Source organism: Entelurus aequoreus, linkage group LG19, assembly GCF_033978785.1.
Source record: "Entelurus aequoreus isolate RoL-2023_Sb linkage group LG19, RoL_Eaeq_v1.1, whole genome shotgun sequence".
In the NCBI taxonomy this organism is placed as follows: Eukaryota; Metazoa; Chordata; class Actinopteri; order Syngnathiformes; family Syngnathidae; genus Entelurus; species Entelurus aequoreus.
This window is the reverse complement of record NC_084749.1, coordinates 33,835,637-33,850,341: the sequence shown is the minus strand read 5'-3', so window position 1 is coordinate 33,850,341 and position 14,705 is coordinate 33,835,637. Positions and strand designations below refer to the sequence as shown.

At 42.3% G+C, this 14,705-nt stretch overlaps 1 protein-coding gene across 1 annotated transcript; it reads right to left on the bottom strand.

Annotated features, from left to right (window-relative positions):
• Positions 1 to 1,337: 1,337 nt before the first annotated feature.
• Positions 1,338 to 14,361, bottom strand: mknk2b (MAPK interacting serine/threonine kinase 2b). Its single transcript, XM_062028367.1, has 14 exons — positions 14,205 to 14,361; positions 13,603 to 13,822; positions 12,269 to 12,359; positions 11,336 to 11,437; positions 11,157 to 11,254; positions 8,243 to 8,322; positions 8,082 to 8,155; positions 7,864 to 7,968; positions 7,718 to 7,773; positions 7,407 to 7,502; positions 4,302 to 4,496; positions 4,047 to 4,211; positions 3,304 to 3,344; positions 1,338 to 3,088 (listed from the first exon to the last, which is right to left on the bottom strand). The coding sequence occupies exons 2-14, from the start codon at positions 13,651 to 13,653 to the stop codon at positions 2,815 to 2,817; spliced, it is 1,428 nt and encodes a 475-aa protein (XP_061884351.1). The 5' UTR covers positions 13,654 to 13,822; positions 14,205 to 14,361; the 3' UTR covers positions 1,338 to 2,814.
• Positions 14,362 to 14,705: the final 344 nt, after the last annotated feature.

Below are 14,705 nucleotides of genomic sequence, written 5' to 3'. Positions count from 1 at the left end.
CATTTTTAAACCAGTGTGGGTGGCACTGGGAGCAGGTGGGTAAAGTGTCTTGCCCAAGGACACAGCGGCAGTGACTAGGATGGCAGAAGCGGGTATCGAACCTGGAACCCTCATGTTGCTGGCACGGCCACTCTACCAACCGAGCTATACCGCCCCATTTTTATGTAGTTTGCTCATTTTTCTTGACAATGTGGTTTATATATTTTTTTACATATGTAGCATCATCTACAAAGATACAAAGAATTGCCATTGCAACATCTAGTGGACACATTTAGAACAGCAGTTTCTTTCATTCAAAAATTTTGGCTCATTTTTATGCTAAGCAAACTCATCCCGCGGGCCGGATAAAACCTGTCCGCAGGCCGTACGTTTGACACCCCTGCTCTAGACTTTAGATGGCTCTGTCCTCCCTCCAGCGCTGGCAATTGTTTGTATTTACTTATTTTCGTAATTAAATTGTCAAACATCAATTCGAGTCACCTGGCTTTATTCAGACAGCCTTTAGAATAAAATGATCTGGATTGACTCCTCCCTCTGAAAGGGAAGCTCCCAATAACTTCATGATGCAATTATATATTCAAAAAAAAAAAAAGACACAAAGGTTTTTGTTTTTTTAAAGCATTTTATTGCCTTTTTTTTTTTTTAGAAAAACAATACAAAAATTCTGGAACAATGTTTTGGGTGAACTGCAATCATTCACATGGTACAGTAAAGTGCTTTAATCAAATTTGTGTTGTAAGTGTAGTTTGAGATGGTGCTAAAAATCAAGTCGCCCTCAGCTTGACGACTGTTTTTAACCTCCACAGGCAGGGTTATACAATGTGTTGGCTTTGATTGGTGTTGCTGGATCATAAATGCCTGTGGACTACATTCTTATCGCGGGAAGGCTGATTTGAACACTTTTTACGTCAAAATGACAAAAAATAAAAAAACTCTTTTCCCCATAAGACAGTGTAAAAACTGCCACAAAAAGAAGAAATGATCATGACCAAGAAAACTCTTATTACACCAAACAGGATATAGAGTATGGCCCATGTGTGTGTGTGTGTGTGTGTGTGTCCAAAAGCAGCTGATACTTGAGACAAATACAAAATACTGAACTGGATTAGGTGTTTTTCAAAACCCCAGGATTGCGCAATGCTTTTGGATTTAGCAAAGTAGTTTCCCAAATAGAGAAGAAACGGCTGCATATACAAATTCAAGTCTTATTATAAGACATAAATGGTGATGCATGTATAGAAGGTTTAGCAGGCTATTACAGTGTCCCCTTTTCCAGAGTACTGTGACTGCAGTGCTCAGTCAGGATGGAACCCACCTCCATCAGCAAGGTGATTTGGAACCCTCTTTTTTTTTTTTTTTTTTTGTGAAATCACACTTTAACTGAACTCGGACAAATTATTGCCAACTCTTGGGGGGAAGAAAACAAAACTCTGGGCAAGAACGCTCCAGCTCAACTAAAACTTCCAACTTTCTGACTCCGACTCAGGACTTTTAACACATGAAAACAAGCTTAAGGAAAACATCCGGTGTTTCACCTGAACTCAACAGCACCTCCATGATAATCAAAGTAGAAAAGTTAACAAAAATGAAAAGAAAAGTGGCACATTCACATGGAGTTCTTAAACATGAAAAAAGTAAACATAGTACAGCTACACATTTGTGGAAGACTTTTTTTTTTTTTGTTCTTTTTAGCGGAATGTTTTTCCTTTTTGTTTTTTTTTTGTTGTACGTGAAAAATCACTTTTCAATGATGTCAATATGTAGAAATGTTGAAAAATAAGAGAACACATTAAACGATAATAAGTGTATTCAATTAACAAAATGACATTGAGGTCACATCGGCCAAAATGTGCTTTTCCAACCCTTTTCTAACATTTGCTGCCAAAATAGCAAAGTTAGATCTGAAGCACACAATTTGCATTAATAATGAAAAAAAAAAAAAGTTTTGGGTGTGGCTGTGGGACAAAAAAAAAATTCTGCTTTATTCTCACCAACATACCAGATATGGTTGAAGGCTGAGCAACTCATTTTTGGGATGTGTGTGACGGTGCACCATAATATACACTGAACAGTATGGCAACTGGCCATGTTGTATCATTAATCAGTGTACTTGTTCAATCATAGCTGGCAGTGTGGACATTTTCTGCTCCTGGAGAATTACATCTCCCATGCTTTTGTGTTGAACGGAGACAAAAAAAAAAGTGTATCTTCCTCTCTCCACCCCCCTCACCCCCAGCCACACAATTAACTGCACCAGGCACAGACAGCATTGACTTACAAACCCCGTATACTTGAATTCCTCACAGACAGGAACAGCCTTCATCTTGGCATATTGCATAAACTTGTATGTGCATATTGACCATTCATGCGTTTACAGAACATTCCGGACAACTTAATTCACAGTGGATCCAGTTGTAACGTGGGAGCAGCACAAGAGGTTGTCCTTTGGTGTCGGAGCTTCCTTTCAAAAATAAGTGTTTCGCTGAACGGAGCAGGGGGAAAAAAATACATAACTTTAAAAAAAAAAAAGAAAAAAGAAAAATTCTCACTCCCCTCTCCCCAAAAACCTGGACGTGAGTCTGTACTTGCAGGCCCCCGGTCTGATGTGCTTCAGAAGTGCTGCAGAAGGTCAAAAAAGGCATTTAGAGGAAGAGCTGTGGTCTCCCCGCCCCTTACAGCGAGGCAGAAAAAAAGCCTGAATGGCGAGGAACCGAGGTCAGCTGGAGTCAAAAACGGGGAGCCCTGAATTGGGGGGGGGGGGGGGGGGGGGGGGGTCGTCCCGACGGAAGTTTGAGGTCAGCGTTGAAAAAAAGTTCAGGCACAATCGCCCACGATAACAAGCGGGGCCAAAAGCTGCCGAAGCTCAGCAGCGGACACGGGCCCAGCTTTGGGCTGGCTGCTTCGCTGCCTGCGCCGGGCCAGCTTGGAGTTGGAAGGAGGAAAGAGGCGCATGGAGGAGCCGGCGGCAGTGACCACGACCGGGACGTCCTGCTGCTGCTCCTCCTCCATGCCGTCCTGTTCAGCCAGCTGCCGGTTCACAGCCATGACTTTGTCGGCAAAGAACGTCAGATCCCTTGCATGGCTGCTTCTGAAGAATGGGAGAAACACAAGCTAAGTGTCATTGATGTTTATAAAAACATTAAAAATAAAAGTGCAATATCCTGCTGAGAACCAGCATCCACAGCAGTGGACATTTGTTTTTGAGAGTGCGGGGAAAAAAGCCGTGTGATGCAATACAAACATCCACTGTAGAGGACGCTGGATCTCAGGAGGATATTGTGGACAAAAAACTGTTTTCCTCACCTCTGATGAAAAAGAGGAGTTGGCAGCATGTTTGATCCATCCTAGGAAAGAACATCACATTCCATTTTTAGATTGAACTTAAACCCTCAAGTGTGTCCCCTCAAGAGAAATTAAGGTTCCAGTAGCAGCAAAACCATGTACAGTATACAGTGGAATCTCCATTTACAAACCCCTCATTGTACCAACTTTTTCCATTTACAAACCACAGATTCAGATAAAATAGGCTTTAGTGCACAACATTTTCATCCAACCATTGAATGTTGTGTAGGGCAGCCATTTTGTGCCAAGCTCGATCTGCAGTGCTCATTCAGTCACTTTAGCCTTTTAACAGCATTTTTCTAGTTTTGCTAGGTCAATACGAATCCAAAGAAAGCTACAGACTAGCAATGTATGGTTTGAAACTTTCAGGAAGCATCCACAGTGATGTGACAGTGTGTGTGTGCTGCAAATGAGGATAGTTCAGCTAGTTGTTTTGACGGTGTTATCGAACAAAAAGTTGATCCATTATCCCCCTGTTTGATATACAGTACTATATAATGCTTTACATTGTGTTAAAATTGTGCACACTTTTTCTAAAATATGGACTTGTCGAGACTGGAACCCATTATTCATACTTGCATTGTTTATTGTGGTGAAATTTGCTTAAATATACACACTTTGCTAGTAAAGGACCCATTGAGTTGGTAAATCGAGATTCCCCTGTACAAGTAAATGGCAAATTAGCAAAAATGATGGCCACTCACCCCCTCCACCCACGGGTGCTGCAGCACCTGGCTGGCACTAAGGCGATTTTTGGCATCCCGCACCAGAAGTTTGGATATGAGATCTTTGGCACTTGAGGAGATATGAGCCCAGTCCTTGTCAGGAAACTCGTACTTTCCTTCTTGAATACTTTCAAACAGGGTGTTCTATGCGAGGAGTGAAACAAATGTTGGATTTAATCAAGTATGTACAAATTAAACGAGGGCGGAGCTATAGGGATTGTTCCCCGCGCTCACCTGGCACGTGTGGCAGGGTTCCCCCAGTTCCCAGCCACAGCCGCCACCGCAGCGGCCAACAAAAGGCGGGTAACCGCTCAGCATGATGTACAAGATGACGCCGAGGCTCCAGAGGTCACAGCGCTTGTCATAAATGGTTGCCTCCTCGCTGAAGGCCTCTACCACCTCGGGGGCCATGTATTCTGCAGAGCCACACTGACGGGAGAAACAAAGATGGTTAGGAACCGCTGCTGTTCACATTCCTCACTTCAGCTGATATCTTGTGTTTAAAAGCGGGAGGACTACACTCGGGCTTGTTGACGGTCACATGCTTATCGGGAACGGGCCGCTGCGCGGCGTTTCTTTTTGCGGTAAGGATGCCAAGTAAACACGTTGCGCAACCGCTGCACTACATCAACCGAGACAGGTTTGCAGGAACACCCAGTCCCTGCTTGGACCACCCAGCAGCCACACACAACACAGGGGGGAAAATGATTGAAGCCTTTACAAAAATAAAAAACACGAGGCTCCACCCTGACGTTGTCTTGTTATGTCACTAAGAGAGGAATTAGGGCAAACAGAGCAGGAAAAAGGAGGATTGAGCAGTCCTGCAGAACCACAGACTGGGCAGAGCAACTTACAAACAACTCACTTCTTTGAACAGCTTTCATTGAGCAAGACTATTATATGACATCCCAGGCAGCTCCGCCCCCTCCACTTCCTCGTCCATATTTATGTCATGAAATTTGCTGCATAGGAATGTCAGCTTGGACAAAGCTGCTTCTGTCGCAGCCAAAATCCCAACCCCCACATTTTAACCATGGACACGTCTGGAAAGCCTGCACGCCCCAGACAAAGCCCCCTCAGGATACAGGGCAAATGCAATTGTCTGAAATGCAACTTCACCAAAACTGCTTTCAGAGCCTAAGTAAGGGTTAAAGTCTGTGTGCAACTCTGAGAAGAGCCAGTGAAATAGCACAGACTTGCATTTAACATAGGTGGTTTTGTGGTGCTCTGCTGCCTCGTCAAACTTTCCAGTGCGCTGTAGATAGCATCCGCTAATGCAGGATTTGTTGGTAACGCAAGCCGGGGCTTTTCTGAAACCATGTGACTAGTCAGGCCATGTTGACGCCACGCACACTCCACACCTTTGCTGTTGGTAAACAGGATCACCTGACAAGGCTTTAACACTCAGATGTGTGACAAGTGACGCAAGCGCTGCAAATGTTTTAACATTTGGGCTGCCTTTTTCCCATTTTCAGATCTAAAATAGTGCACATGAGCTTTTTGTTTTATGGCATACAGACAGGCAGTCTCTTGTGCAGCCTTCCTAGTAAACTAAATTTAGCCTTTTCCTAGAAAGGTCCATCTACATTGCATCTTACTCCAATTTGCCAAAGAAACACATTTGACCTGGACTCAAATATTGTGCAACAGCAGCTGTAGCATAAGCAACGAGGCATACAGTGCACACAAGCAGGGAGATGGAAATCAGATAACATTGTTCCTGTGACCAAGGCAAAGGGAAAAAAATAAAAACAAGTTAGGGAGTATGAGCAGGGAGATTGCTCCTCCCAGTGACCCTCCCCCTCCCACCCATCAAGCCAATCACATCTCAGTTGCTAGGTATGGGAGGTACAACAACAAAAATCCAGTGGAAAAAAAGATTTCCAGAGCTTCTTTGTATAAAGGACATAAAGAAAATAAAGAGCCAGGTCGGGGCCACAGGGCTGAAACTATGCAGAGAGGGTGGACAGCGTCCTGCATTGTTTTGCAAGCACCTTATATAACTGAACGGTCCCTGTATTTAAAAAATGCCTTCCATTCTACATTCCAAGGCTAGAACAAGCTTTGCAGTAAAACATGTTTGAATTATGATATTAAACAGTTAATTTTACCTGACTAAGTTGGTATAGGCTGTACATTTGAGGCCCCACAATGTAAACTCTACTGCAAATAGCACAGGTAGAGGCTCTTCCTTCATTAGTTTAAAGCAGGCATACTCAACTAAATTGTTTGGGGGGGGGCACATTTCCAGAAACCTAAGGACAGAGGAGCCGGACCTCATTCTTCACTATTAGTTGTATTTTGTTTATTGTGGAGAACCAGTGTTCTCTACAGTAGACATTTGATTTTGTTCCGATTATTTTGTTAGAGTTACCGGAGCACTCTGCGGTTTTTAAGGACCTTTTGCAAAAAAGCAAGTCAAAGATCATCTATATGCCAGCACTCGTGTTTTTAAGAATCTGCTGCAAAAATGTGAGTCTCTCACAAGTTTTTTTTAAACTGAAGTTGAATAGCCCAAATGATAAAAGTAGACTGAAAACAGAACACCACTTGTATAACTAATTGTAAATGGTACTTGTGTAGCTAATGAAGTTAAACAAATTTTTGTTTTGAACAGAACTCAGGGGGCGGTATGGTGTCATTCTCAGGCCACCAGTTGAATAGGCCTGGTTTATAGGAAGATAAAGTTACCAGTGTAAACCCCCGCTCACCCCCTTCCACACAACATTCCTGCAGGCAAAAGCACCTTCCATCACCTGTTCTTGTCCGTCCATCCATCCATCCACCAAACACACAGACCGTTTGTGTCAACACAGCAAACATCAAAACCAGTACACGGGCAAGCTTCCCACTTTTCCGGGCACATTGCTTTGAGGTATTTGGCCAGTGTTGTGACGACAGTGTGGAGGGGGGGTTAAACAATCATAACCTCGAACTCACGGGCATCAATATTTGCCACTGATAAGTAGGCCGTGGACCTTCAACAGAAGGATATCGCGCGGAGTATTGCTGATACCACAAAATGATAAGGTGAACTGGGAGCTGCCAGGCTGGTACAATGACAAACTAATCAGGAGAGCCGAGCATAACACCACCAAAGTACGACCAATAGGCAGGCAGCACCAGACTTGATAGACATGTTTTACGGCCATGAAAGCACTGCTTATCCGCTTGAAGTGACATTGCTGCACAGAGGGAAGTGACTTATCTGAAACATGTGACGTCAGACTTGCCACAGTCAAGCCAAAACAGCAACAACAACCCTAAAGACTAGTTTTAGTGGCCAGAGATCACACATTCAACTTTGAGTGACAGAAGGTCAACTTAATGAGAACTTACAGGAGTGAGAAGCTCAGGGGTGGAGATGGGCGAGCTGTCACTGTTCAGTTTGATGCCACTGCCCAGGTCAAAGTCGCAAATCTTCACAGGGGAAATCTGAGAGAGAGATATTCTAATTTAGAACAATCACGTTGGATCCTTTATGGCCTTAATACAATCTGAATTACTAATTTAGAACGATCACGTTGGATCCTTTATGGCCTTAATACAATCTGAATTACAGTCTTTATCACCATACTAGAGCATTTTATTAAATCATGGCTGAATTAGTTGCCTTTTTAAATCATACATAAACCTTGTTTGATACTTGCCTTGTCTACACGTTCGCAGAGGATGTTTTCAGGTTTGAGGTCTCTGTGTGCCATCCCTGGAAATAAATAATGTTTTGGTCAGTCCATAAAATAACAGTGAATATTTAAATCCATCTCATTTGTGCATTTTTTCCTTGTGTTCTCACCCTTGTTATGCAGGAAATCCAGAGCTTTGGCAATGTCCTGCACAACAATTCTGGCTTCCTGCTCACTGAAGTGCTGCCTCTTGTGAATGTGCGCCAAAATCGAACCTATGAGGGAGGGACATTAGAGCACATCAGGTATTTACACAAAGCAAATACAAAGAAAGTCATTTTTTACATGGTAAAACAAAGTCGCGTGATGAAAGCGGCTATTAACCAACCTCCTCTCAGCTTTTCAAACACCAGGTAGAACTTGTCTTCCTCTTCAAAGAACTCCACCAACTCCAGGATGTTACTTCAGAAACGAGAAAGAGCCATAAGCAAAGGACACAACATCTTGGTTTCAGAGCGATGTGTTTAAGTTACAGATGAGGATTCGTACCTGTGACCCTGGCACTGGTAGAGCATTTCAACCTCACGGAAGACTCTGCTGCGGCTGTGGCCTGGTCTTTTTTCTATTATCTGGAGAAAAAAAGGCCACATGTTTTCAGCTATGGACACTCAACGACGTAATACTGTAGTAAATTATAGGTAAAGCGTTTATATTTGCGGATATGACTCTCACTGCTACCACTAAATCCAACATCTGTGTCCACAGACTGAGCAGATTACATGTTCCGTACACGGGCTCAGCAAAGCCCAGGCCTGTGTTTTCCCTGGTTACCGAGATGAATCCCACCATGTGACGCAGTTGCAGGAATAGTTTAACCTACTTTCAGCGCTTCCAGGCCCAAACAGTGTTAACGCACAAAGTCACAGCATCTCTATATTTAGTACAATGTGACAGCCTTGTTTAAATCTCAAGTGTTCTTAAGGAGCCGCAAGTGTTCACTTTAGAACATTCCGTCGACTAATCCCGAACGGTTTACCGTAACAAAACACTCTAAATATAACTTTTCCCTGCCAGGGGGTCCCCCCTCTCATGAGACTGCTGACACCAATGCAAAAAAGGCCTGAATTTTCCAGTCCTGGCCTGGTATTGTTTGCTCACATGTTGTGAATGTTTCTCTTCCCGCTAGGTGGATTATGGGAGGCCCACCATGGTTTGCGTTGCGACGTGTCTGGGATTAATGAACAGACAAGAGTTCTGTGAGCAGTTCAAAGACACCCACCCCCTTGCACACTGCCAGTCTGAGTAGGCAGCACAAAAGACAGCGAATCGGCCCGTCATTTTTATTTCTAAGAAATTATTAATTCAATATGGATTCGTCGAAAGAACAGGATGAGAGGGCTGATGGGCGTCACACAGGATGTTCAAACCTCCATCTGAGGCAGTAAAGTGGTAAATATGCACTGCAGGCTGTGCTTGACCTTGGTGCTGAGGCTTTGTTACAATTGCACCACAAGGAGCCCCCCACACATGCAACCCGCCAGTCTGGGGGGGGAGGGGACAGACAGGACATCTGGCAGTAGATGTCTGAGCCCACACGTCCAACAAGCAAATGACCGCCAGTAACTGCCTATACCACACGTTTACGACCCCCCCCCCCCTCGTCGTCCCCATACAGCCATGTCCCATTGGGATCCACTGAAGCACAGCAGAGTAAACAATAGCAACAGATCATCACATGACCAAATCTGTGCTTCTGAAATATTAATTTGTATGACACAGATACGTTCTCAATGGGGACCAGCTAAAGAATCTGGGTTATATCCAACCAGAGTCCACAGCAGTGGACATTTGTGAGTTTTGTTTCCTTTGAAATATGTAATTTAGACAAAAAATAGAACAACGAACATCCACTGCAAAGGACGCTGGTTTTTAAGAGGATCTAAAGCAGGGGTATTCAGCTCAATTGTTTTGGGGGCCACATTTCAAGAAACCTAAGGACCAGGAGGCGGACTTCTCCCTTAACTATTATTTTTATTTTCTATATTCCTTAGAACCAGTGTCCTCTACAATAGACATTTGATTTTGGCCTATTTAGTTTGTCAGTGTTACAGGAGCACTATGCTCTTTAAGGACGTGCTGCAAAAAAGCTAGTCAAAGATAATCTTTGACAGCACTCTAGTGTTTTTGAGAATCTGAAAAATTTGATTCTCAAGTTTGTTTGTTTTTTAACTGAAGTTGAATAGTCTAAATAATGAAAAAGAGAGGACCTAAAATGGAACCTTGCGGAACACCAAGTGAGTAACTAAAGATGTTGAACAAATGACTACTAACTGCATATAAGGTAAACAAGCTACAATAACAACCTAGTTACATAAATCACCTTATATATAAATAAAAAATTGGTAACTGCCAAAAAGGTAAGCATTACAAGTTGTGCCTATGTTTGCTGGCATTAAATGTCAATGCAAGGATCTGTCAATGCGTTTTTGAAATGAACTCAGGCCACCAGTTGAATAGCCCAAATGATGAAAAAGAGGACCTAAAATGGAACTTTGAGGAACACTACTAGTATAACTAAATAAGTAGAACAAATGACAACTGACTGAAGACTGAAGTAGACAAGCTACAACAACACCTTAGTTACATACCGGTATATATCATGACAAAAAATGTGTAACTGACAAAAAGATAAGGGTGCCTTCTGTAATGCCTCCGTTATGTAAACCACAAATTTGGGTCAGTGTTCAATGTTTGCAAGCAAGAATGTGCCAATATATTTACAATAGTCCAAGTTCCTTTATATAACAGGAGCACATGGGCTGCCAGTTGGATAAACCCTGATACAAACCAAATAAAGGCTTTTGATGCATGCAAAAACTAGTGGGTGAAGTGTCAAGAATTGTAAAAAGAAAACTGCAGTGTTATGTACTAGAAGGAAATTATTTCACAATGTTTTGTTCCTTCAAACGAGGAAATGAGAAGTATTTTTGCGAAAAAGAAGTCCTCTTAAATAGGCGTGTCTTCATAAGAGAATTTAAAAAAAGAAAAACATTTTAAAAGCAAACCACGGAATAAAGCAGTGTAAACACACTGGGTCACAATGTTCAACCAGCGCCGCCCACCGCCTACCTCCCTCCCTCTATATATGGGTTTTGTCTTGGCAGCACACAATGTTCTCGCTCTCTCTCCGTCTCTCAGAGCCACAACTCTATGCAATAGGACTCTGTGAAAGGGCGGGTCTATCCCTCCCTTTTCTCTGATAGGCTGACTGCAAGTAAAAACAGTGCGGGGAGTGTCTGCTGACGGCAGCTAATTCCAGCACACAAAGAGAGAGTGTGGCAGCCAATGTACTTAACTGAGCAGGGAAAAAAATATCCTGCTTGAGGACCCAAACGTCCTTTAACAAGATAATTAATGAACAGCTACAGTGAGAGCAACACTTTTGAGTTGATGCCTGGCTTACCTTGACAGCATACTCATTGTTGGTGATGAGGTTGATACACGTTTGCACCCTGGCATAGGCACCTTCTCCCAGTACTTCCTCCTGCAGTCTGTATACATCTAGAAGAGGTACAAACCATGTTAAATGATCCAGTTTATATTCGGAAGATGCTATGGTCCAGCATGGAAAGTGTTGCTTACCCTCAAATCGTCCAGAGAAACTGTCCGTTGCCCTGCAACGTTTCTTCTTCTTGTGTCTCTTCTTGGCGTCAGGGATGTCAATAGGCTGGCTGGAGGGTATGTCTGTCAAAAAAATTGTTTACATCAGAGGTGTCAAACCCATTTTCATTGAGGGCCTCAACGTAGTTCTGGCTGCCTTCAATGGGCTGCTTGTAACAGTGAATATATATGAATTTTAATAAATAATCGCTTTGTGATGTTGTACAAAATGACTGACTGCATCTGAAGTGAACAAGCTACAGCAAGACCGTAGTTACACAAGTCTCATTTATAAAAAATGGTAACTGCCAAAAAGGAGAGAACTTAAAGGGGTGCCTTGAGGAACACCTCAAATCACAAGTTTGGACCCCTGTGTTCTATGTTTGCAAGGAATGTTAAAATGCCAAAGCAAGAATCTGTGTTTACAGTGGTCCAAACAGTGACAACATGCTTTGAAACCTCACAAGTCAAGGTAGCAAGCAGATATTTATTTCCATTTTTACAGTATATGATAGATTTGTTGCATGATCACATTATATTAACATTTAAAATATGAAATTTCATGCACTACATATATATATTAAAAAAAAAGATTCATTATTTATTAATTGCATTTATTTATTTTTCTTTAAATGGCACATTTTCAGGCTTTGGCGGGCCACATTTAATAATGTGGCGGGCCAGATCTGGCCCTGGGGCCTTGCATTTGACACCTGTAGTGTATATCTTCAAAAAGTTGAAAAATACTCAAGACTATGATGCACTTCCTGAGCTAGTAAACATTATTCCTTTGTTTTTTTGAGTCACTCACTAAAGTGTATCGGGTGCTTAAGTTCCACTCCAAATTGAACCCACACCTGTTGCAGAACTCACTCATTTACCATAAAGTTCTATAACAGCAAAAGTTGCACCTACCGTGCCTTGGGGAGGAATCAAAATCAAATGTTGAATCAAGAAGATGAGATCCATTTTTGGTGAAGTCATCTGTGGCAAAAGGATTTTGGCCCTGGAAACGTAATAAATGATTTTGTTAAGTCACAACACCTTTCTCGCAATAGATATGCTCCTTGGCATTTTTTTTGGTAGTGTAGCTTTTAGAGAACACAACAGCAGGTGTTGGGTATTTTTAATCACTACCAAAAAAAAAACCTCCTAAACATGCAGAAAAAAAGACGAGTGCCTTATTTTATTTAATTAAACATCCACCCATGCATAAAGTGTCAGATGGCAAGGGAGCAAGATATGTTTGTTTACACTTAACACACGTGTGCAAAAGCATCGCCTAGTCTATAAAATCCGCTACACCTTCCTGATACCGAAGTACATGTCAAACTACTTCCTTAACATAAATGACCGCCATAACCACAACACTAAGGGGGAGCTCCACTAACCACGTTAAACCCAGATTCCGATCTAACAAAGGTCTTAACTCATTCTCTTTCTGTGCCACATCAATGTGGAATGCGCTCCCAACAGGTGTAAAAGAAGGGCATCTCTATCCTCCTTCAAAACCGCAATAAAAGTACACGTCCAGGCAACTTCAACACTAAACTAACACCCTCCCCGGATTGTTAATAATCAAATGTAAATAATCAAATGTAGATACTTTTTCTTATGCTTTCTGATCTCTCTCTCGCTCTATGTCCACTACTTGCTGTACATATCCTACCAAGTCAGACATACACTGTTTCAATGTTCATTTCTCTGTTCTCAACTGTTGATGACTGGAGTGATGTTAACAACCAAACCTAACCCCCACCCCATCCCACAAAATAATAAGTCAACATATATCGGGTCGTGTTGTTATCATGTAATTAAATTCGCGTAAAAATAATTAGAGTCCCAAAATTTTTTTTTTTTTTAAATAATTTAAAAAAAAAGAAGATGGACTTACCCGGTTGATAATGTTATAGCATTTCTCTGTTCTCAATTGTTGATGACTGGAGTGATGTTAACAACCAAACCTAACCCCCACCCCCTCCACATCCCACACCCCGGATTGTAAATAATGTAAATAATCCAATGTATATACCCTGATGATTATCTTGTGTGATGACTGTATTATGATAGTATATATCTGATAGTATTTATCTGTATCATTAATCAATTTAAGTGGACCCCGACTTAAACAAGTTGAAAAACTTATTCGGGTGTTACCATTTAGTGGTCAATTGTAGGGAATATGTACGTCACTGTGCAACCTACTAATAAAAGAATCAATCAATCAATAACGAACACCACCAACTCACCTTAAAAGAGCGGTGGAATCCAGTCACTTCGGTGATTTTATTTTGCACCATTTTTGCGTCGATTTGGGCGATTTTGTTGAGGGGAGGACGTGCGGCAGCTGCGGCAGTGGTGTCTGTCCGGCCTAAACGATTGCACTTTCTCCGAGCGCTTTCAGAGATCGTTGCGAGAGATCACACCGCGAAGGCTTGTCAGCTTGCTGCGACGCGTTAAACCGGAGCCCTGCGGACAACGCCATGACAAAACACACAATTATCATTTGAACACAAGCAAGTATTCCAAACACCATATTTGCAGCAAGCCAGCTATTATTGCGCGACAATTTCGTCAGCCATGCTAGGTAAACAGCACATGCTAGCAGGCTAGCTCGCATGACGTAAAGTTGGCTTGGCGTTGCGTTCGAGAAAGCGGACTGTCAAAAAAACCAAATAATTTCATTTAACCTAATGTTTTTATAGTACTACCAGTTTATTATTACTAAAAATAATAAATCAACATATATCGGGTCGTGTTGTTATGATGTAATTAAATTCGCGTAAAAATAATTAGAGTCCCAAATTTATTTTTTTTTTAAATAATTTAAAAAAAAAGAAGATGGACTTACCCGGTTGATAATGTTATAGCTCCAGTGTTGGCGTCGGTGTCGGACCCACTGCTTAGACAGCCGCAGAGGACGGTCGTGGAGGGGACAGGCAGGTAGAATTAACTTGGAAGGTGGTGAACTAGCGGCTGCTACCGGATTTTTATAACCTCATGGCTGACTCCTCCTTGGCCACGCCCCCTCCCACCCTCCCCTCAATCTCTTCAGATTGCGTCAGCGGGCTGGAAGGATCTCGTGTTTTCTAGGAGCGGGACCTCAACGGCTGCGTTCCATTTTGTGTCGTGACAATACACTTGCTAACTTTTTGAGTCTGATAGCGCCAACATGATCGTTTGTTTTGGACTAAGCTAACGTATATCTCATTATATTGATAAGAATTAAGAAAAAAACCTAGTATAATGTCTAGTTTTGTAAATTAGAAGGAAACGTGGACTTTTACGAATGTAGCTACCAACGAAATGGAACGCAGCCACATTGCTGTGAGTTGTTTCAGAGGCCCTCCGA